The sequence below is a fragment of the Athene noctua genome, chromosome 3 (assembly GCF_965140245.1).
Source record: "Athene noctua chromosome 3, bAthNoc1.hap1.1, whole genome shotgun sequence".
NCBI classification, from domain to species: domain Eukaryota; kingdom Metazoa; phylum Chordata; class Aves; order Strigiformes; family Strigidae; genus Athene; species Athene noctua.
Genome location: NC_134039.1, coordinates 78618091 through 78640823, shown reverse-complemented (window position 1 = coordinate 78640823; position 22733 = coordinate 78618091). Strand labels below are relative to the sequence as shown.

The 22733-nt window shown below is 37.3% G+C and overlaps 1 protein-coding gene across 2 annotated transcripts in view; it reads left to right on the top strand.

Annotated features, from left to right (window-relative positions):
* Positions 1–22733, top strand: part of SEMA3A (semaphorin 3A) — a 171146-nt gene that overhangs the window by 89236 nt on the left and 59177 nt on the right. For both annotated transcript variants that reach the window (XM_074903439.1, XM_074903440.1), the window contains 2 exons: positions 12340–12433; positions 19727–19846. In XM_074903439.1, the coding sequence (XP_074759540.1) occupies positions 12340–12433; positions 19727–19846 (214 nt within the window). The remainder of the gene's footprint in view (positions 1–12339; positions 12434–19726; positions 19847–22733) is intronic.

The window sequence follows — 22733 nt, the reverse complement described above, 5'->3', positions numbered from 1 at the left end:
ATGCTTAGTCACTGATACGAGAACAAAATGGCAATCCTGCAATTTGACTTCTCTGCTACCACTAACACCTCCTGAAACAGGAAGACAGCTGGGCTATTATATTTCAGATTCCACTTGTAAGTGTTAATTTTAATGCCCTGCATACAAAAGAAAAGGAAAGGGAAAAGATGTGTTTCATTCCCACTGTTTTTCTGTGCATCTCTAAATGTGCAGTATGGGACTAGTGGACCTTGCTAGCCCTGGTGAGGTTTTTCTTACAAGAAAACTCCAGCATCATTGCAGATGTTTGGTCACTTACCCTACAAGGCCATACCTCTGAGTTCTTCCTTTACTTGCATTTTGACAGGAACCAATTATAGTTGACAATGTTTCAAAAACTGTCTCCTGTTTCTCAGGGGCCTGTAATCAGTGTTCAAATCTTAGGTAAACAAAGTTTCATCTGTAAAGAAAAGATAAGCTCAGCAGAGTTCAGAAGGTGCCTCAAACAGCACAAACACCTTCTCCCATTGAAATGTTTACATCCAAAGTGATAGAAAGCTGAGCAGCATTATCTTGCAGAGGTCTGGGAAGATTTTAATGAATAAATACAAAGGCATGAGTTTTTTCCCTACGAATTAGGATCAGATTTTCTGGGTCCAGGGCTAATTTACAGTAAGGAAACACTCCAGTTTTAAAACTAAGACAAGATGGCTTAGAAGCAACCCAATGACTTAAAAACTGCATTTCTATTGTGGATATGCAAAAAACATGTGGATCCTTTTGATAGCCTGCTTGGTAGTCTCCAAAACTGACTTTTTTCTTTAGTTATATTGTCTTTCACTGGGATTGCACAGCATTGCTGAGGAGACAACTCAGCTCCTTGTCTAAAGGTGCTTTTGTTTATGAATAACAAATTAAAAGGGTGATTTGGCACAGCAAGTGAGATGATTAATACTTCAGGTCTTATTATTTTTGTTTGTGCATGTATGTGTTTGTGTGTAATTATGTATTTCAAAGATCAGCAGCTAAGTGCAGTTAAACATTTAACATTTATCTGCATAAATGCAAATGAAGCTTGCATTTCAGCCAGATATTCTAAGACAAGTAATCAGTATGGATTAAGAACACACATTATTTTTCTTCTTAGTGTTTATTGCCATTACTTTAATGATGACAAAAAGCAGAAGGGTGATGGTGCAGATGCAAGTTTAGAAGTCAACTATTCGTCAGTTCAAACCTTTAAAATTGATGGTGATGGAGAACAACTGTTTTAATTCATAGTCATTTGGAAGGATTTGCTATGACCTTGAGTTAACATGTAAACATGGCAAGGGATATGAGAAAGATTCTTCTGGCGTTCACTGAACTTGAGGGGAATCTTTCTTTAACTTCACTGGGCTCCATGTTGAAGCTCTGAGAGCAGGGCCTGAGAAGGCATGCACAAAGGTCTCAGGGATCACACCACGTTTGGGATGGCATCACCCTTAGTTGCAGTCTGTTGTGTTTACCGTTACAGGCCTTAACCCTCCCCTGAGCACAAAGACAGGTCCTGCCTAACCCATTTCATGACCATAACCACTCCTGATCTGGTGGTGGGTGATAAAATGTGAAGTAATCTAAATGTCATCTTTCTTTCTCAAAAAAAGCTGAATAACTTAATCATTTGGATTCCATTAAAGTTGGTTACATAAAATTATCCCAGAAATCAAATTAACTTTAAGGAGAACTACTTTACTGTGAGAGTTTGCTGTTTGTCAGTTTGCTTTAGTCAACAAAGTTGATCTATGATATACTGTACTACACTACACTACACTAGAGTTTAATACATGAAACAGCCAGGATTTTGAGCCAAAGTTCTGTTAAATGAAAGGCAGCATTTCTTTAAAATATGAATATCAGTAACTGAGTTATCTGTTTGGGTGCTGATTAGCCCCACTGACACTGCACATTCCTATTCATGAGTGTACATACATAGACATGTGAGCTGAGTGTATTAAATATTCTTCCCAGCGTTGCTGACTCTCTCCCCTTCTGGGGATTCCTGGGTGCTAGAAAAGCAAGCAAGTTAATGAATAAAGGAGTGAATTTTAATGTATTTTCTTCAGTCACCCTGAATCAAAAAACACTTAAATCCATCTGTTTCTGTGTCAGCAAAGTTTTTGTTGCACTGGGAAAAGAATATCAAACATTCTTGACTTTTTAAATAAAAAACCCCAACTTGTATGAGAAATGCATTGCTCTTAAACACAGTGCCATGAGGAATAATTGCAACTTGTCACAGAGAGAGGTTATAATTATGTCTGCTCTTAGTTATGTCTTCATGTGCACAATAGAAGCTAGATTTTCAAATGTGTTATCCTCTAACACAATACCAGTTATTAACATGTTGAGGATATTATTTTTTGTTAATGAAGAAAAATAAAACGAGGCTGCAGAAGGGCTGGGTCATGTCACACTGAAAACAAGTGGAGGGAACAAAGGTAAAAAAGAAGTGCTTATTGCAGAGATTTCAAATCTAAGCTTTACCTCAGGAAAAGAAAAATTGTCCAAAGGGTGAGAATTTCAGCTTCTGTACTCCAGACCTTGTTTATGGTTTTTAAAAATCTGAATATGTATCAATCACGGGGCTAGACCTGACACTTTAAAGGCTTATCTGAGTGAAATGTGGCAGATAGATTGCAGTATCAGAGACAAAAAACAAAGCATAATAGTTGTTACAGTAGTTGCTATGGGTGTAATTCACTGTCCCTTCTTCGTTACTTGCACAAATTCTCTGAAAGCATGCTCAGCAGGTCTTTTTATAGGGAAAAGAGTTTTTAATATGTTTCTAGGCTTGCTCCTTATTGTGTCACTCATTTAGAGTTAGATTTTGGAAGATATTAGTTAGGATGTGTGCTCATATTAGAGATTTTTCCAAAAGAATTAAAAAGCAAAGCAATGCCTCAATTTTCAGAAGTGATTAACAGTTTCAAGTATCAGAATTTTAAATTGCCCAAGAAGGTATTTGGTGAAAATCAGAGCCCTTGAGCAAGTCTCAAATTGGGTGCCCAACTCAGAAGCATGCAAAATCGCTTGGGAAATTAGAAAATCTTGGCCATATGCTTATATGTTAACTCCACTTGACTAAATCCTTTCTATATGTTGCTTCCCCAATTTGCAGTCGTTTTTGTGTTGTAAATAAGATACCCTGGACTCAGACATGAAAGTTCCCCAGGAAAACTGGAGAACCTTTCTCTTGTTAAACAGCACGCTAATTACAGAAGCAATTTTAGAAACAATCCCCTGGGGGAAACATTTTCGTTCTCATCAGGAAGGCTCTTGAATAAAATAACACCTTTGCTAACTTCATTTATTTACAACAGGACACAAGACTGAGACTGGGTTAGATTTATTGCCATTACATCACTGATGCTCAGTAATTCATAAAACATTGGGTCTAGGACTTAGCTCTGCTGTTATTTCCTCTGATGCCTGACCTCACCACAGTCTAATAACATACAGGAAATCCAGAAGACAAAGGGGGAAAGCAGTGGTCTTGAATGCTAAAAATAGCCATAGAAAACTGGTACAATCGTGTAATAGTGTATGGCCCAATAATTTATTTCACATAATAGTAGAATCTGCTAAAGCAATTAGAATCTGTTCCAAATGGTTTTAATGGAAAATATGTTGGGGGTAAGAATAAGAACACTTAAAGAATCGAAACTTTTAGGTTACACAGTTCAGTCATGTGTACTGGTTTTAGGTTTGTATATCTTATTGCTTACATATGCAGACCACTCAATAACTTGACTAGAACAGACACTCATTGTATGGTGGTTATATTTCCAGAGGTCATCCTCTATGAGCCAGACGGTGATCTTAGGTGATGTATTACACTTGACAACCTAGAAAGTTGCAATACAAAGGCATTCTAATTCTCAGTGTCCTCTGAGAATCGTTCAATATCCTTGATGGTATCTAGTGCCTGATATGCCACTGGGATGACATTTTTGGTGTCTTCACTAACCACTCAAGGTTAACATGTCATTCATGTTAACTTTGTTTGGTTTGGTTGGGGTTTGTTTTTCTGATCACCCTATATTTGCAGGTTTTTCTAAAGGGATAACTAGTATAATGACACTATAATGAAATTTCTTGATATTTTTCATGTCTGCTCATATATTTGTGTTATTCAGAACCAGAACAATATTTTACCCAAAATATAAATTTAGGCAATGCTTTAAAATTGGTACAAATAGGTATGTGACATCATTAAAAAAACTAACACAAAAATTCCCCAAAAACTGTTTGATGAATGTCAGGTAAGTCTTTAGCCTGTGAAATACTGCAAAACCAAGTTCACAAGCATATACTTCTTTTTGAACAGCTGCTCAGTTTGACTGTGCCTGCCCTTCTTTTATTTACATATGTTGCACAGTTATTTGAAAGACGCTATCCTTCGTATAAATACCAATATTAGTATGCAAACTAGTATGTTCAGGTGTGAACAAGTCTTCACTCCTTGACATTGACACTTGGTTTGTCTTCCAATCAGAAGCAGAAGCACTTACAGATCAGAAACTTGGAATAATGAATAGATTGAACCAGCTGTTCCTGAACAGCCTATTTGGCTCTGTTTCCCTTTCATTAAATTCATTAATTCTATGTAGATAGGTAGGTAGATAGATAGGTAGGTAGATAGATAGATAGATAGATAGATAGATAGATAGATAGATAGATAGGAAACATTTCCTTTTTTTGCGAAGGTTTATGGTAACTTAATAAATATTAATTCATTTAATTTGAGAAGAAAGCAGAAAAATGTGGGACTTTTGATATTTGAGTGCAAGAGAACTATTGAGGGGGTTAAGTGGTCCAAAATCACCTTAGTTTAGCAAGACAGGTTTTCAAAACTTGTGCTTACCAGAGCTGTCTACTGCATCTTAAGTCATCTTCTGAACATCATAAGCCAGGAAAACTTTCCAGTAGGAGTGACATATTGGAATAAAAGGAGAAATAGAAATTAAGAGCTCTGTTCTGTATTCTTTAATCTACAGAATGAAGCATGGAGCTGGGTGTTATCTCAGCAGCTCTTTTATATCAACGTTAAAAATAAGATTTTTAGGTATCAAAATTTCAGTGAATATCTACAAGTAGAATGGCTCAGTGGAAAGAGTATTTCCTGGGTCTGGAAAAAAGGACACAGATTAGTACAGAGACTGTTTGAGAGGTCTTGCAGTGATCTTGAAGCGGGGCAACTGCCTGAGGGCAGGTACAGAGAGATGGGCAGGTCTTCTTAGGATCTTATGATCAGTTTTGCAGGTAAATGCTTTTCAATAAAGTTTTTTCTCCATCCTCCTTAGCATAGCACAACAGCTCGAGAGTTACAGTACCAGGTCCTCATAGAGAAGCTGAAGACCTTTCCTTAGGAACAGCATTTTACTAAAGATCTGTCACTTGGAGTGATTTCCCACAGGGTTTTAAAACTGGTTTCCGATAACTAAATTCAGCTAAGCCTCAAATTGGGAAAAAAGCCATAATAAAGGTGTTGCACAGCTCAGTATCCCCCAAATGTGTGCAGGTAAAAACCATATAGCATATGGGGCCTGAACACTAAAAGTCAGAAGCCCATTGTGTGCGTTTCTTCTTTTTTCTCTTTTTTCTTTTTTTCTTTTTTTTTTTAATAATTAATGATTTAAAACAGTTGCATTATTGCTTCAATCACTTTTCACCTATTTCCCCAATGGCTACCACTTACTTCAACATTTACATTTGTTTTAATATTTGTATTTTTTGCTTAATTTCTCACATTATATTTATTTGCACTTGCACTTTTTTAAAAATAAAACATTCCATGGGGATGACTTTAATAAATGTTTCTTATTAAAAGCTCTATAACAGCATGATTCCCAAACCTGAAACCAAAGTCCTCATATTTAACAGTTTTCATGACTCAATAGATTAAGTGTGAAATAGGAAATATAATAACAATAACAACATAGCCATATCCTGCACAGTTGTTCCATTTAAAATTATTCTTGAAAAGTAACAGAATTCCTAAATAAATCATTTCTCATAGAGTGAAATGTACTTAAAGGACTCTGTGAAATATCCTTGATATAGTCATAAAATGTGTGCACAGAAAGTTGCATTGGGCGAGAGGAAAATCAAAAATTCAATGCAATTAATATATTGAAGGGGGGAAAAAAAATAGAAAAAAAATCAAACAGCAAAACCATCAGCGTCTGTTTTCAAAGTCAGGTGGCTCCAATCAGCTGCCTCAGCAGTGTTCATTTCAGAAAGACTCAGCTCAGACCTGAATTCGTACGAAGCTTCCTCTGTGGTCAGTGAAGAGAGATCTTGCCCTTGGGAGCTGCAGTTCTGAGTTGCTCTGACTCGTCATTCAGAGGAACCTGCTGCTTCCTGCTGACTATGACTAGGGCAGCAAATTTAGCCACCCCAATTAATGACTCTGTGTAGAGGAGATAAATCCAAGCCTTAACAAGTCTGAAAGTTTTTCTCTAAATGGGAAGTGGGACTTTTATTTTTACCAACACTGAAGAATACAGTATTTCAGTGCCAGAAACTTCTGACTCAGTTAAGAGACATTGCCACTGGCTTTAAAGTCCTCCAAATGGATACCCCTTCTTGATGCCTTGTCATACTCCAGGCACTCCACTCTGGCAGTCGTTTGGAGTTAATTTTTCTGGAGTTTTGGGGTGGTTTGGTTTTTCTGGTTTTTTGTTTGTTTGTTTGTTTTTTTTTCTTTTCACTTTAATCTATTTCTCTTATGAAACGCTTCACGGTAACACAACAGAGTCTGTGAAAACAGCAAGGGAAATGTTAACATCTATAATGCTCACAGCTGTGGCCAACTCTACTTTTTTTATTAAACAAAGGATGTGATAGTTCCTAAGGCTCTTGGCATCTTGACTGTTTCTGCACCATCCCATGTTATTGTTTGGCAGCTTGTTGTGGAGATCAGTTAGCCCCTGGAAGATACCCTGGAGACATACTCCTTTCTATTTGTGGTTTGGGGGTTACAAGAGTAAGGATATGAGTTCCTTCAATTGCATTAGAACAGCTGGGGAGCATCACTGCTGTCAAACCCTTCTACATCTTCTATTTCTTATAATTTAAACCAGTAATACCTTCTCAGTAGCTGTACACACTCCATCAACACAGCCTCTTCAGATCATTTGCTTGCACTGCATTGATTCATTATTGACCAGCAGTGTTTCGTTAATGACCAGCAGTGGTTTTGCTGCATTAGGCTGTGCAATTGGGGGGTGGTTTCTGTGTGAATTGCCAGAAAAGTTTCAGGAAAAAGAATCACCCTGAAACTCAGCAGTTTGTGCTGTTCCATTCTGGTAGGTTAGATTTTCCTCACTGGCCACATGTTTTCTCAGAAACCAGAAATAGTACTAAAATGGGAAAGATGCTTTTATTAGTTTAGTTTAGTTTAGTTTAGTATTTTATTTTATACCAAAACCAACTAATGTATGCTTTCGTTTTTCTTGTCCTTGTTTTGCTGAGACAGTTCTGGGTGGTCTAGCTGCTGACAGAGATAAAAAAATGGCATAAAAATTATCATACTGGGTATATATACATATATATGTATACAGTTGGTATATATATATTTATATGTATATATAATATTATAGTATTTTGGTACACTGGCCTGACTGAAGCTGTTCAATAGTAAGATATAAAATAAATCTTGTCAAACAGCAATGTCTTGTCACCACTCAGTATCATGATATGGAGCATTATTTCAGCAGTATTTCAGCCATTTGAAAGCAAATCTCTGGAGCCTTGAAATGGCAGATCATCGGGCTAAAGAATAACTTTTATGTTACTTTTCCAGGACTGAAATGTAGTTCTTTCTGCCTGAGTCTTGCCAACTATCTCTCTACATGCTACAGGAAAACATGTGTTTTAGGGAGCCGGAAGCATGATCTCCAACCACACAAGGCATTTACTAGGTGAAATAATTCGTGCCATACCATGAGCCAGCAGTCAGTTGTTGTCATTATGAATTTGTGGAATTTCAAAACCTAAACAATCTCATTTTCACTACTATTCAGTATTATGGATTGTAGAGAAGCATCAATGAGATATAAACCTAAAGTTTAGTAACCCAGCACCAACTAAATAAAACATGCTACAGCAAGGCCTAAAAGCCTAGCTAAAACTACAAGGATCCTGAAAAAGGTTTGAAGTACAGTAATGTCCTTTTGGGCTGCCAATGCGACTAAAGGGTCTGGACAATAAATTGGACTAATTGTTGAGTTACAAAGACCTTTCTTTGAATATCTTCTTTTCTTTTTTTTTTTGCATTTCTAGAGAATTTAATCCAGCCTGGCAAACTTGTTTTGTCGTGAATTCCTGTCTTTGTTTTTATAATAGCCCTCACAAAACTTTGAAACAGTGAGCATTTGGTGAATACACGATTTTTCTTGCAGTTTATGGCTAAGGTATTTGCTGATTCATTGCACTATCATTCTTTGCATTCAATTAACCGCAAAACCCAAGAGGCAGAAAGATTATAAACTGCTCAGAATTTTTTCTGAGAACAAAAAATTTTTAGATAAAAGCTCTTGTCTGTATTGTGCAAAAGAAGGCCATGCTCACACAGTCCAAAGCCCGCATAAGTCTGCGAGCGAATCCTTGGTCTTTGCTATCTCCAGGCAGACTGGTTTGGTGCTGAGTCATTACCCAGGAGCTGCCCTCACTCTCTCTGCTGCCTGCACACGGGCTTTCAGGTGTAATCTACGTGGACAGGATTTATAACACCAGGCGTTTAGCCTGAGTTTCCAGCCTGACGCAGAGGCTAACTCTCCAGAAAATGATGAAGCACACCTTTTTTTAATAAATGAAGAGATGAAATTTTACCCTCAAATACTGACACTGGTTTCTCCTCTCCTCTCTTGCTGTTACGGCACCTCAGAGCCGAATTTGGGTGCAAATGTCACAGACTAGTGATTAGTCACGTTGCTTCCTAGGCTTTTAAAATGGGGGTAGAGAAGTACATAGAAAAGAGTTTATTCCTTTGTTGCTTGTATTTATTGTTGGTTTGTAGGTAGAAGTAGTTTGACTTCAGCATCCAAAAAGATACTTGGGCAAGTTGCCCTGTTTGTGACAGATTAGACTTCCTACAGCATGCTTATCAAAACTCCTTGGGGCCTCAGACTAACTGTGATACATTTATTTGGCACTTAACAGTGATGTATTTATTGTCATTATTAGTCACCCATACATTTGGAAACTTTTACAGTACCTGTCTCTACATTGCATTTTAACTGAAATATGAAAACACTGTGGGATTTCCCTGTCATGCCTGTTATTTCAAATGTTTTATTCTACAAACACAAAGAGAAGGGTAGATCATCTCTGACTTATGCTGACCCAGTTCTCCACCTTTCTTGCCTGCTACACACCAATATCAGTAGAGTTACAGTGACATAAACCAGAAGAATACAGTCAAAAATCAGATTCTTCCTACACCAAATCACTTTCCACATCTGTTTCCTATTTGTCTTATAATGACACATGGGAATATTTTGGGAATATATTCTGCTTTAACTGTCATGCCACCGACTTTATAGCCTTATCAAATATCCATTGGTGTACTGGTTGGGCAATTATCATCTACTAATAAGAAATCCCAAGAAAAAATAGATTGATAATAAAATTTTTCAGTAATGGCTTGTAGCATTAGTGCCATTTTCTATTATTTAGCTGAGGTCTAGCATTCTCCTCAATTTACAGCTTCTATTAATTGTGTAAGATCTAGATACAGCAGAGTTTCAAAACCAGAGTTTTTTAATTATTTATTCATTTCTAGATAGAAGCAAGGAATGTGTCTGGACTATTAAGAAATAGAAAGAAAGGGAAGGTGAAAGAAAGATTTAATACTATGCAAGATATTACAGATACAGGATGACTGTATAATCAGGCCGACTACATCTACAAGAACATGCCTTAGGAGATTGAACTTGAATTCTGGGTTCAAACTTCACGAAGTTGGGTCCAAATTTTTATCTGTCAGTGCAGTAAGCCCCTCCAGATAGACTATCGTGCTAACAGTTCATTTTCCTTTCACCTTTTCCTCCAGTAAATGGAGTGAAATGTAAAAACTTTCTGATGTTCCTTTGAAAATACGTAATACACTCACACAGATATGTGCTTGCATGATGTAATTAAACAAGCTTGTAATAAAAATTATAGCCTGTGACTCACGGAATCATGGACTCAATAGGTTTAAAATAATACCATTTGGAAGTATGTTTGATCACTGGCCTGGACCATGCCTGGATTCAGTATGGATGAGCAGTATGGGGAAGGCAGAGTGCCAGGGAAAGCGCTGCTTCCAAATCCTTCAATTCACTGCTCGTGAGAAGGACATCAGCTATTTGTCTGAACGATCTTCACATTAAATAAACATTACCAAAGCAATTGCTGAATAAAATTCGTGTTGTTGGTATTTTTTTGCATCCTCCACAGCAGTGTGGAGTGCCAAGTCTCCAGCACTGAGCACTGGAGCGTTACCCTTGAGGGTGAAAGTATTGTGCAAAATTTTGAGACTTCTACTTGCATGTACAAAACAATGTAAGACTGGAGTTTACATGCTAATGAAGCTTTGATGAAGTTCTAGCCTCAGACTAAGTCTGGAGAAGTGAAGCTGAATGGGCAGCTCAGGAACTACCTGTAACTGCCTGAAGGGTAGTTACAAAAACGAAAGACCCACACTCTTTGCCATCATGGCAGATGATATAGTAAGGACCAAAAGCCATAAGTTATTTCTTAGAAAGTTCAGTTTAGAAAAAAAATGCTTCACTAAGAGGACAGTTGGAAGTTGCCCAGAGAAGTTATTGAGTTTCCATTCCTTGAGGGTTTCATGACTTGACAAGACAAAACCAAAACTGACCATACCCAGTGTTGACAACAGTCTTCTTTTAAGTCCTTCTGGATTTAACAATATCTAGAGAGCCCTTCCAGCCTCTCTGATTCTATCTTTGGAAAGGGATGATGAGAATAAGAAAGGGGTGATTTCTTAGTCTGTGAAAGCAGTAAGTGCTGTAAGGACTTGAGAATCAAGGTAAAGAGCTGATTTGTTATGAAATAAATAGGGAAAAAATACTGTATCATCTTCTTAGTTGCTTTGTACTATCAATACATACATTACACATATTCTGAAGTTATTTTTTGTTTATTTTCCTAAAACAGATGAGTGATACCTGATCAGTCAATACGAAAAAAGGAGGCTGTATCAAGCTGTGGTTGTTATTACAGCCTAAGCTACTTGGTCCTGCAAATATTGGTTAAAGGAAGTCCTCCAGCATCTACCTCGTAGAGAACTTTCAGCTAAAAGCAACAGAGAACTGGGTGCAAAGGCCTAATTAACGAGAGAAACTGTTGGGGGATAGGACTTGTTCCAGCTTTGGAGGTCCTTGACTTAATACAGTGTCAGTGTAAATTAACACAGTGCAATGCAAATTAACCACAGTGCAGGTGGGAAATGGAAATTTCAGCTTTCAGTGTGGTCTTCACAAGTCTTCTGTGAATGTAGAAGTCTACTGTGCAAAAAGCATCTATTCTGGTTTTACCCTCAGTGCAAAACATAAGATAAAGACAGTATTCAAATTGAGTGGCAGATTTGGTCCACCAGTTAAAATTAAAGTAATTAAATGTACTGAAAATCCCATTGCTTTGGATTTACTGACCTTAATTTGACTTAGTGTTGACTGAGGCCCTTTTTAATCTTGATTTATATTCCCATATGCTTTGCCCTCAGCCTGTACATTTTAACAGTTTTGTTGCATATTACTGAAAAATAATAATAAAAAAAAGCTCTTGTGATGAAGTTAAAATTGAATTTGAGGATACATGAAACAGTAAGTCACTAAATATTCAGGTTAGGAAAAACAGAATTTAGCATTGTATTATGTACTAATCTACACTTGCAGGATATTTCAGAAAAGTATAGTCAGTGAAAAACAGGTTTTATCTCTTTTCAGAAAAGAGCTTCAAATTCCAGCTTCGTCAGTTACTATTACTCAGTTATATTCTCAGTGAAAGCAAAAAGAATTTAATGAAACTTTAATGAAATGTAATGAAATATAATGAAATTATAGTGAAGTGGAATAGATGAGACACAAGCTGTGCATGTGCATTTGTGCTTTTGACTAGCCTTCAGCACAATACTGATTAGACGGTGGGCACTTTTGCCAGATCCTCACCTAGTGTAATTTGACTTTCCTGAAACCACAACACCCAGTGTGATTCACATATACTGCACTCTGTTTAGTTCAACTTATTTTTAGTGTTCTTTTGTTATATAATGTTGCTTTTCCTTCCTTTTTTTCTACCCCACAGGACAACATTTTTAGAATGGAAGATTCACATTTTGAAAATGGCCGAGGGAAAAGCCCTTATGATCCTAAACTGCTCACAGCTTCTCTTTTAGTAGGTAGGTGCCACAATACAAGTTCAATGAGATGTGCATTCACTGTAAATAATTGTCAGTTTTCTGCTTTTTTTTTTCTCCTTGCAGCACCTATGATGGGGCTTTGTTTTATGCATTTTATTTCCAGGCTAAAGTAATTCTGGTTTCATTTTTAAATAATTGTCCCAGCTGTCTTGAGAAACAAGGTGTGTGTAAGCCAGGATTCAGGTATCACAAGAACCGCGTTATACCTCTGTAAGATCTTGATTCTGCAAAGTGTTTCTCATCCTCAGAGCTAAGTGGCTCTGGAGGTATTTTAATCAACCAGTTCACAGACTGGCCACACTGACAGTTGCACCAGCACAAATGAGAGCAAAGTGAGAGCAAGAATAAATTATTTCTTGCATCAGTTTTGCTGCCAAGGAGGGTCTATCACCCAACTATACCTATGTGTGAGCTGGAGATATACAAGCAGCCACAGGTCTAGGCCTTAAGATGATGTTTCAGCTGAGATCTATCTGACAGTGAATACAATTAAACTTCTGGCCAGAACAGAGGGATTTCGATAAATTAGGTATTTCTGAATTAGTAATACCTCATTTCATGGACTATGTAAGTATAGAGCACCTGGACTGTGTTAATCTAATTGAACTAATCCAATTGATTGAATTTATCTAATTGGTTTAACTTACCTAATTGAATTGTATTCATTGTTCTTCTTTCTCCTTTACAAAAAAGGCAAAAAGATGTTTTGTGAGAAGAAATTAAGGGTGAAAGAAATAGATTCTTCTTTCCGTAACGATTCTGCCTAGGTGTAGCCACTTTATCCTTAACGTGTAACTTTCTGTCATTTTATTACCACTTCAAATCCAACAGGGCAACAATAGCTTCAGAAAATCAAAGATTCTCTTATCTCAGAAGTCCCTGGGAAATGACACACAACCAGATACATTAGTTTCTCCAGGTCTTTGTCCATATCACTAGTCTAGGGCCTGGCCTACCATCTACTCTTACTATATTCACATTACATTTTAAAATTAAGCTATTCAAAATAGACAGCGACAAAACTTTAGTCTTAAATTTGTGCCTCATTTCCCAGTCTTCGAAGCCCCTAATGATCACAGGTGATGAGCAACCCTGGGGACATGCACTTTCTAACAGGAAAAACAGGAAAAACATATCTTGCTCCAACTTGTACCCTGTACAAACAGAAAGGAAAAAAATGTGTGTGTGAAAGGCCAGTGTATAAATTAGTGCCTGGAGCGACTTGAATTTGTGGCAGAGCTACTCTTAAGGGAATAGCTTTACTATTTACTTTAATATACAATAAAGAAAGAGAATGATGACAAGCCAGTATTACATGGTATACCCGGTATGCAACTGCACAAAGTCAACAGCGTCTAGCTTTTCACATTCTTTTTTTTTTTTTTTTTTTTTTTTCACTCAGTCCGGCACAAATATGATTATCTTATTTCCCTTGGCTTAGATTTCATGTCTTTAAAACATCTTTGCTTTCTTGAGCCCACTTCCTATCACTATAATTTTCACTCCATGTATTTTTCCTCGTAATAAACATTAGACTGAGTATGATATTTTGTTTTGAATCAGGCTTCAATCAGAGTCATGAGTGTATTAGCACTATAGAAAATGGCACAAATTCAACATTCAAAGCCAGTGACTAATTTCTATTTCAGTGACTTATACAAAACTCAGGGTGAAGCTAAAATTAACATTCCCACATCCTGAATATGAACACAGTTTCTTCGCTGCCTCCTCATAGCTGCCTCACGGTCATATTGTGTTACTGACTATAATACTTCAGTCCTTTACTGCAAAGGGTCCCCTGATATTTCAGAAAGTGTGCACCAGATTCACCACAGGTCCGCAATGACTTACTCTTATCTTTGTTGAAAAAGCATAAATTTTATGGTAAAATGATGACCCATGGCAAAATAATTTCCTCCCCCCAAAATAGGTGAGGAACAGGGAATGAACTGGCCAATCAATGACCGCATGGAGAGGTTTGGTCCAACTGCTCTCTGAAGTAGGTAGCACTGGATGAAGCAGTGAATAGAGTCATGACAGTCTCTTGACCACAAGTGCCTCACACCAAGAACATGGATGGACTGCTTCTTCCCTTCTTCTGAGATGAATGAGCTCAGCTACTCCTGGCCCCTCATGTGCCAGAAGTATTTGTCCTCATAAGCAACCATGGTTTATCTTAGGTTCAAGAGGGCAACTCTGTAAAACAATTAGCCAGCGCTCATTAAAATGCGGTGTTATAATTAGTAACATAATGTAACTATCAGGAAGATAAAAGAAGGCTGAGAAGTGTGACTAATTTATATGGTTAAATTCAGAAGGGGAAAATAACCTTTGTTCTCCATCACAAACACTAAACAGAGACTTTGCAAAGTGTGGAAGAAGAGTATGTTCTTGACTTCATAAGTAGAAGGTAAATCTTAGGTAAGTGAAATGTAATTACCCAAGATGGAATTTGGGCAAAACACCAAGGTTAATTTGCAAAAAGTAACTTAATATCTTTAATAGCCATTATTGCTCAGGATTCCTATTTTATATTTCAGCTGAAATAAACCTCTATAAGTATGAAAATGATCTTAAGTTTTCCCTCTCTCCTAAAGAAATGAAAATCAATAATATTTGAAAAAAAATCCAAACCAAAACAAACAGTTCATCATTATTAAATTGTTCTAATATTTTTCCAGTATACATTCCTTGTTCCATCCACCTGCAAACATTTTTCATTATTTTTTTAAGAGTTGTTCATTAAAGGTAGTTATTGCTACCCTACTCTAAAGTAATCGCCAGCTGGGAATATGATGTAACTAGTTCCTAATAATGTAAGACATTATTCAGACATTCCCATCTATATGCTGATAACTAAACAATCTCCATTTGAGTGGACAAATGCATGAAAAAGTAGAGACTAAGCAGTTCCTGGGCACCACTCGTGTGTATTCCAGGGCAGGAGGGAAATGAGAGACAGCATGGTTTTCAAATAATGTAGTCACTGGAGAAAATGTCACTTAATGTATTAGTCTAAAGCAATTGTATTGGGAATAGATGAAAAAAAACCAACAACCTCAGAGGAGACAGTATTGCCCCATTTTCAGTTTGCTGCTCTTTAGGAAATCATCCTTCGGGATTTTCAAAAGCTCCAATGATCCAGAATCCTCAAAGACATTTTTATTCCCATGTCTCACTGATTTTTTTAAGTTTTAACTTTAAAAAAAAAATTAGGTGCCTTAATATTCCCAAATACGTATCAATCTGATCTGAAATACAGTGGCTTCTTACCAAGGAAGAACTTTATTTTCTTGTTTATTAGAAATAAGCTACTAAGTACATATGAGTTTCAGCAGTTTAGAGTTACCATACTTTCTGTGAAGTTTTAGTGAAGTGTGGAGTGAAGTCAAAGCAATAACATGTATGTCCAAAAATCTTAAATTTAGTGAATAAACCTACTAAACAAGGATAGCAGATTTCACTTGGGAAGCCTTTTACCAGTGAGAGCAATTGAGATAGTCAAGGCTTGTGTTTGCTTATGTTCCCTATCCATTGAACTTTATTTCTTTCAAAAAGGAAGCTTACTCTTCTGTACTCTCAAAAAAAAATTTTTTTTAAGAAAGCAATCTTTTTAAAAAGCTGAATAAAACCAATTAATTAAATAAATGTGTACTGCTTATTTTTTAACATCTTTGTATCTAATGAACTTGGGGAGGTGCTCACAGTTCCATGCTGCCTATGTACGGTACGCGGGAAAATGGTTCCTCCCAAAAAAATCCAATTACTGTGGACTTTAATTGTTGTCTCTTTGTTTAGTTAAGTCAATATATGTTTTTCTGTTTGCATTCATATGTCAACATGCCACTCCTTTAGGATAAAATGCTTTCTCTCCAATACATAGAGCTTTTTCCTATGCAAACTGAAGGCCATCAGCTTGTTCTGGACAGTTGTTGCTTTATGCTGCTGGGCTGGAAATACAAAGTGGAATTTTTTTTTTTCTTTTTTCCTTCATTCTTTCCCATTCAGAAATGTTTGTCAGTTTTCAAACTGTTCATTTCCACTTTCTTCTTAAAGTTAGTGAAAACTGCTTTTAAATCTACTGACAGTGGAAATAGCACAATGACATAAGAGAATAATTTTCTAGACTAGCAATGAGTAAATTTCAGTCCAAAAGAAGGGCTGCAAAGGGAAACAAAGATTAATGTACATCTATCTAGACAGTATACAAACCCCTCATATAGCTTTTGAATAATACTAACTCGAAGGATGTACACATCTGGGTGAAATGCTGGGGTTTCAACCCCAAGCCCCAAATTAATGTTGACATGTGGGTGATTCCCACAGCCCTTCCCAAAGGGGGGGTGAGTTTGCCTTTAGGCTTCCCTCCAGGGAGCGGCCGGCCTGGCAGGGAGAGCCATGAGGTAAAGGAGCCCCAGGTGTCTGCATTCAGTAAGCAAAGGTCAGGTGTCCCACTGAGGGATAAAAGCTGGGACCCCTGGCAGAAGGGGCAGTGTCTGTGTGTGAGGTGGAGGCACTGTGCAGAGTTCCCTGTTGGGGAAGGACCTCCTGCCTCCCTGGGACTGGGGTCCAGTCAGGTCTGGCTTTTGTAAACGTGGGCTGTGTAGAGATTCAGTGTGTGGCTTCCTTGGTCTTACATGTTTGGCTTGTTGATTCAGTTGTCTCCTGTCCCTTCTATGGGAGACTGCATTTCACCATTTATTCCACCCATTGTTGGTTGTGCAGTGTCGTTGTTGGGGTCAGTGGGATTGATGTCGATTATGTATAATCTGACTGAATTGTTTGTACCCTCAGCGCTCACTCCTGTACTGACCCTTTTGTATCAAACACAATTTGGTTATTGGTTCATCTTTATGCTGGCTGTGTCCTTTATGATAGGCCTAATAATTGGCAAAACACTGGGACATGACTTAGGGCTCACCCTGAAGTTACCAAAAATTATCTAAAGCCTTACAAAAATAAATGGTGTTCCTTGGTATTTCTATCTGGGAGAAGTCAAAATCCCCTTTTTTCATGAGTACAGCAAATCAATTCAAACTGCAGGCACTGGTCTAGGTATGATGAAACTTGGAGGGGTTATAGTAGAAAGCAAAGAGAGTCAGCTAGTTTCCTAGGGACCCTTCCCCCTTCGGAACATACTGAAGCCCAACGGCAAAACTTTTGCTCTGTCACCACTGATGAAAATGTACCAGCCGTAAGAGACTGGTGGCATGAAAAAGTCTTGGATTGAACTGAGACAAACCTGGAAGATATATTACTTTCAGAGGTGTTTATATATTGAATTAGAAGCTCAGGTGCTAAAACACCTTATAATTTTAAATATTGCAATATGTAATTTTAATGAAGTTTTGAGCTATGTTTCATTTAATAAATATAGAATTTTTTTATTTCTTGATTGACCTTTAGATCTGTTTATAATAAGGAAGCAATAGGGCTTGTTGGTTTATTCTTTTCCCCTTTGTTTTATATTGATTTATCAGAACTCACTAGGGACTGAAAGACAAGAAAATGAAGATAAGGTTAAAGAAAGGTTAAGCATAGCATCAAAGCCCTTTTCACAAGCAAAAAGATTTTATGTTCTTTAAAATCTCAGCTGCATACCCTGTACATAATAATCGCTATAATTAAGTGATTGTCTCCCCTTTAAAACAAGTTGAAAATGACATAGAGGAATGATAAATCATTAATTAATGATATGCTTTTCTGTTTCACTTCTGATTACACCTCCTGCTGGGCACTACTGGTCTGTTTGCTTCTAATGTCTGCTGTGAATTCATTCAATTCCACGCCTTACCGCTATCGTGTTTTCACCCTTCCTGACTTTCATGACTACCATATGGTACAGAGCCACTGTAGGGTCAGTTGATAATTTCGTGGTGTCAGTGTTCTGCAGAAAAGATGCAGTGACATCCAATAGGCATGCTTGGATCTGGTTGTCCCACCATGGAAATACCTAAAATTGCCATGAAAATTATAAACTTGTTCCTAAAGAGTGTTTTAACATGAGGATATGGTACCTTATTACCTATATTACCTTAGCTTAAAGATAGAGTTATTTTATCCTCACAGTTGTCTTCTTCACAGGACCCATTTAAGATTGTAATTGGAAGGAATAATACCCTTTAGTTCCTTACTAAAAGTTCCTTAGTTCCTTATTAAAAGTATAGGGTAGAGTATCTCATTTCACATACGAAAGGTCACAGTCCTATAAACTGCATTTTTAGCATTTTCAATTCAGAGTAATTTCATGGACAAGCTCTACGTTAATGCCAGAAAGACATGTGTTGTGCATGGATCCCTGGATGTTTTCTCTGGATCTGATTATTATGTACTTATTATTATTCTTATTATTCTGTCTACCAGTTGGCAGGTATTTAACTTGACCTGGTCCTTGGAATTTAGACTGTCTCTCTCTGTCTCCTCCATGATACTTCTAGCTGGCTGAGGAGGGGCACACTGGGACTCTAATACTATGAGTTTCATCTCCAACTATGCTATGTATGTGCCACTTACAGGCTGAAGTATCACAGGTCAATTTTTAATTCGCTTGTTCACCGTGATATGCTTCAGGTCAAAGTAGCAGGAAATTATCTCACTTATTCTCTCCCTTGGCTGTTGCCCTTTGCCAGTATCACAGTTGCAAAGGTGGCTGAAGGAGAAAGGCATGTTCTGTCTTTCCTATAGAAGATGGAAAAGATGTTTTCTGAGGATCTGCTTGCTCAGAGGAAAAAAAAAAAAAAAAGAAAAAGGAAAAAAACTAACCAACCAAAGCAAAAGGCAGTTTCTATATGAAAAATTGAAGGGACTTGAGGACTTTCTGAACCAAGAGTGAATGAGCTGGACTCTTTAATTCCCAACACAGAGTCACAGAACCCCAGGATGTTGAGAGAAACCTCTGGATGTGTCCGGTCCAAACTCCTATTCAAACCAGGGTAACTTCACAGTTAGGTAGGTTTTTGGGGGTACTGCCTGCCAGGGATAGGTGTACAAACTGTCCCAGTTCCAGCCTGAGAATCCAAACATATTTTTGAAAAGGGGCTGCACTAGCAGTTGGGAGATACAGCTCATTTGAGAGAGATTACAGCTAAGCTTTGCACTGGGGAAGTGGGTCTAATCATATATTTTCAATGACAATACATTGCATATGCTTATTACTTTGTAATTTTCTCATTATCCCTATTAGTGTAATATAAACATAGGACTGACAGCTTTCTCTGACTTACCATGACTGGAAAATTGAGAAATGTTGCTTACAATTACATCCTCCCACAGATGGAGAACTGTACTCTGGCACAGCAGCAGACTTCATGGGCAGGGACTTTGCCATTTTCCGAACTCTGGGGCATCATCATCCAATCAGAACAGAGCAGCATGACTCCCGGTGGCTAAATGGTATGTAAAATGTACATTTATCTGGTTACATTCATCTAGCCATTAAAAACCAGCACACAGATTCGTTCCAGCAACATCTGTGACATATACACCCCTCTTTTATTTGGAGCGGAATTTTGTCTTAAAGCAGCTAAACTAATGAAAAGTGATTTATAAAGAAGCATTTTTGTTTTAATTACATTGAGATTTGTGGAGTGTGATTAAATTTAAAACATATACAGACACTACAGCTAACACGATCGTGTCACAGGAGCAGATTGCTTAGAGTGCAAGTTGGACAGAAGCTTGAGGCTTGTGGAGGCATCAGCCACACGTCAACACAAAGTAGCTACAGAGCCTTGGGCAGGACTGTGCCTTGTTCAGGCTTTAATTTTCACTTGATTGAAAAGAATCTGACACTGGCCACCAAAGTCCAACAGACAGGGAATCAGCAGAGCTTCCAGAGCTGGTCAGAGTTGTCAATAGTTTGGAAAAAGTGAGAGGGGTCCTGGGCATTCCCAACTATTGGATTTCAAAATATTCAATAGTTTAACAAGGCACAATAGCTTGCATTATAGTATGGATATTACTAATCAGGCCTGTAGTCGTTTGTTTGTGTGTATGGGGAGAGAGGGGTAGTTTCAGAGAAAATCTGGTTTTGGCTTCATGTACCAAAATACTTTAAAATGCGTCTGAGTACTCTATCCAAGTTCTACTGAAGTCAAAATTCTAATAGCTTAAATGGAATTACACTTGGCGCTAGTTATGCAGGGATATGAGCATTCCAGAAATGAGAATTCATCATTTGAAAAAGCTGACATTTGATTTAAGTGAGCCAGTAATACTAACTGTAGTTACTCTTGAGTTAATTTATATTTTAATTTTTGAAGAGTTAACTAGCCACTGTTGCTGTACACACTGCTTGCATCTGCACTCCTGTTTTTGAATTCACAAAGTATTTTGTTAGATATTTTTCACTCCTAGCACATTATTTATGTCTCTGCTGAGGTCCAGATTTTCTTATGTGGTTTTGCAATTTAGTGCAAACTGTTGACACAAATTTTTTATGTGTAAGAGGAGACTAGATTTTAACAGCACAGTTTCTTATTAGCTACAGTCAGGAACTTCTAGTATCATACTGGTTATCATATTAGCTGTATATACAATCTGTAACAAAACCAATCCCTGACTCATAATTAAAACCACAAAGCAGTATTACAGGTTGGATACACAACTATGTATGACGTATACATTGGATACATGTATCGAATAAATGTGTATTTGCCGAGTTCTATGTATTTTAATATGACAAGTTGTATGAATCCAATTTTTGTCCTGTTAAATTTAGTTTTGTCATAATTCATGTGGACTACTGTGAGTACAGATTCAGCTCTATCCCATTTTCGTTCTACAGTCCATGCTTGCCCAGTAACCCAGGAATATTGTTCATTGGGTTACTTTATTATAATAACAGACAAGATTTCTGGACTTCGGGAGACAGTAAAGTACAAGGGTTATAGACATATCCATCTATCTTGGTACCTGGTAGAGTAATAATATTTTAAAGATAACACAACACCCACTTTTATTCTGATAGTCATAATGACATAAAGTCTGATCACGCAAGCAAAATCTGATTGTGTGCGGTAGATTTGCACAATGACAGCAGAATCGGGAGGATTTATGCAGTGGGAAAGCATGGCCATTGTCCACAGCCCCTGTACTTCATCGCTGAAAACGTGTCATTCCTTTGTGGATTCAGTTATCAGTCTTTCAGCACTAAATGTGAGAACGGCTTTTCCCAAATTAGCACTAAGGTTACATCTGACAGGATGAAGAAACCACAACTGCTTTGTGCTGAAGATGGAGAGGAGAAGATAGTTGCACACAAAGAGCTGATGAACCTCAAGCTCTCTAGAATTTAAGCATTGTCCAAAATGAGCATAAAGGTAGAAAGGCAGTATTTATCATAGCACAGGGCAAAGACAATTTTCAACTCTTAAGTCTAATTCTTACACTATATTCCTGTAGCTAATTTAAAAAAAAAAAAAAAGTAAGTATCAAATTGAGGCCTTTCAAAATTATTCACATAACTGTCTATAATTTAATAGAGAATGATCCTTAAGTACATTTTTAAAATCTATCTATCTCTCCATTGCAAATAAATAAATTTAACTTCCTAATATGGAAAGGTTGGCTTAAAATCTGCACAATGTTCCTATTAAAGACTCTATGACTTTACTGTTAATTTCTCAGCGATAAGATCCTGGAAGCCTTTCCACACAGTACTCCTAATTTCAGCATCTTACAGGGAAATCCAAAAATTATAACTCTTTGGGTTTGAAACTTTGCAGGCATGCCAGTCCTTTTTTTTTTTTCTTGACGTTTGACTATTTTAATATAAAAGACATTTTGTGCTTGCACATATTTAAAGTAGATATACTTTTAATGAAACAAGCTCTCATTGAAGGATGAGGTGTACTCTGCTTTCTTAAGGATCTGTATAAACTAATTTTGAACCTTAAGTTTGCAGATCTTCATACATTTTTTAGTAAAGACATGGATTACTATGTAGTGGTGGGTTTGCTTTCCTAGTTGCTTTCTACAGTGTGCTTAGCCTCAGGTTAAAAACCACTATTCTAATGGACTGAAAGGTGGATAAGATCAGCAGTTCACAAAGAGAAATCCTCAACTCTGTAGAGTTTAATAACTAGGAGGTGAGACATCCAGTTGAACATCCTTCTAATGTTTACTTCATTCAGAGCAGGAGCTTGAAACTGCTTTTCCCATACTAAGGCTAAGGTCAGAGATGACAGGGTGCAGAAAACACAGCTGTTTGGTACCAAAAATGGAGAGGAGAAGACGCTTGCACGTGAAGAAATTGCAAACTTTTCCCAGAGTTTAAATA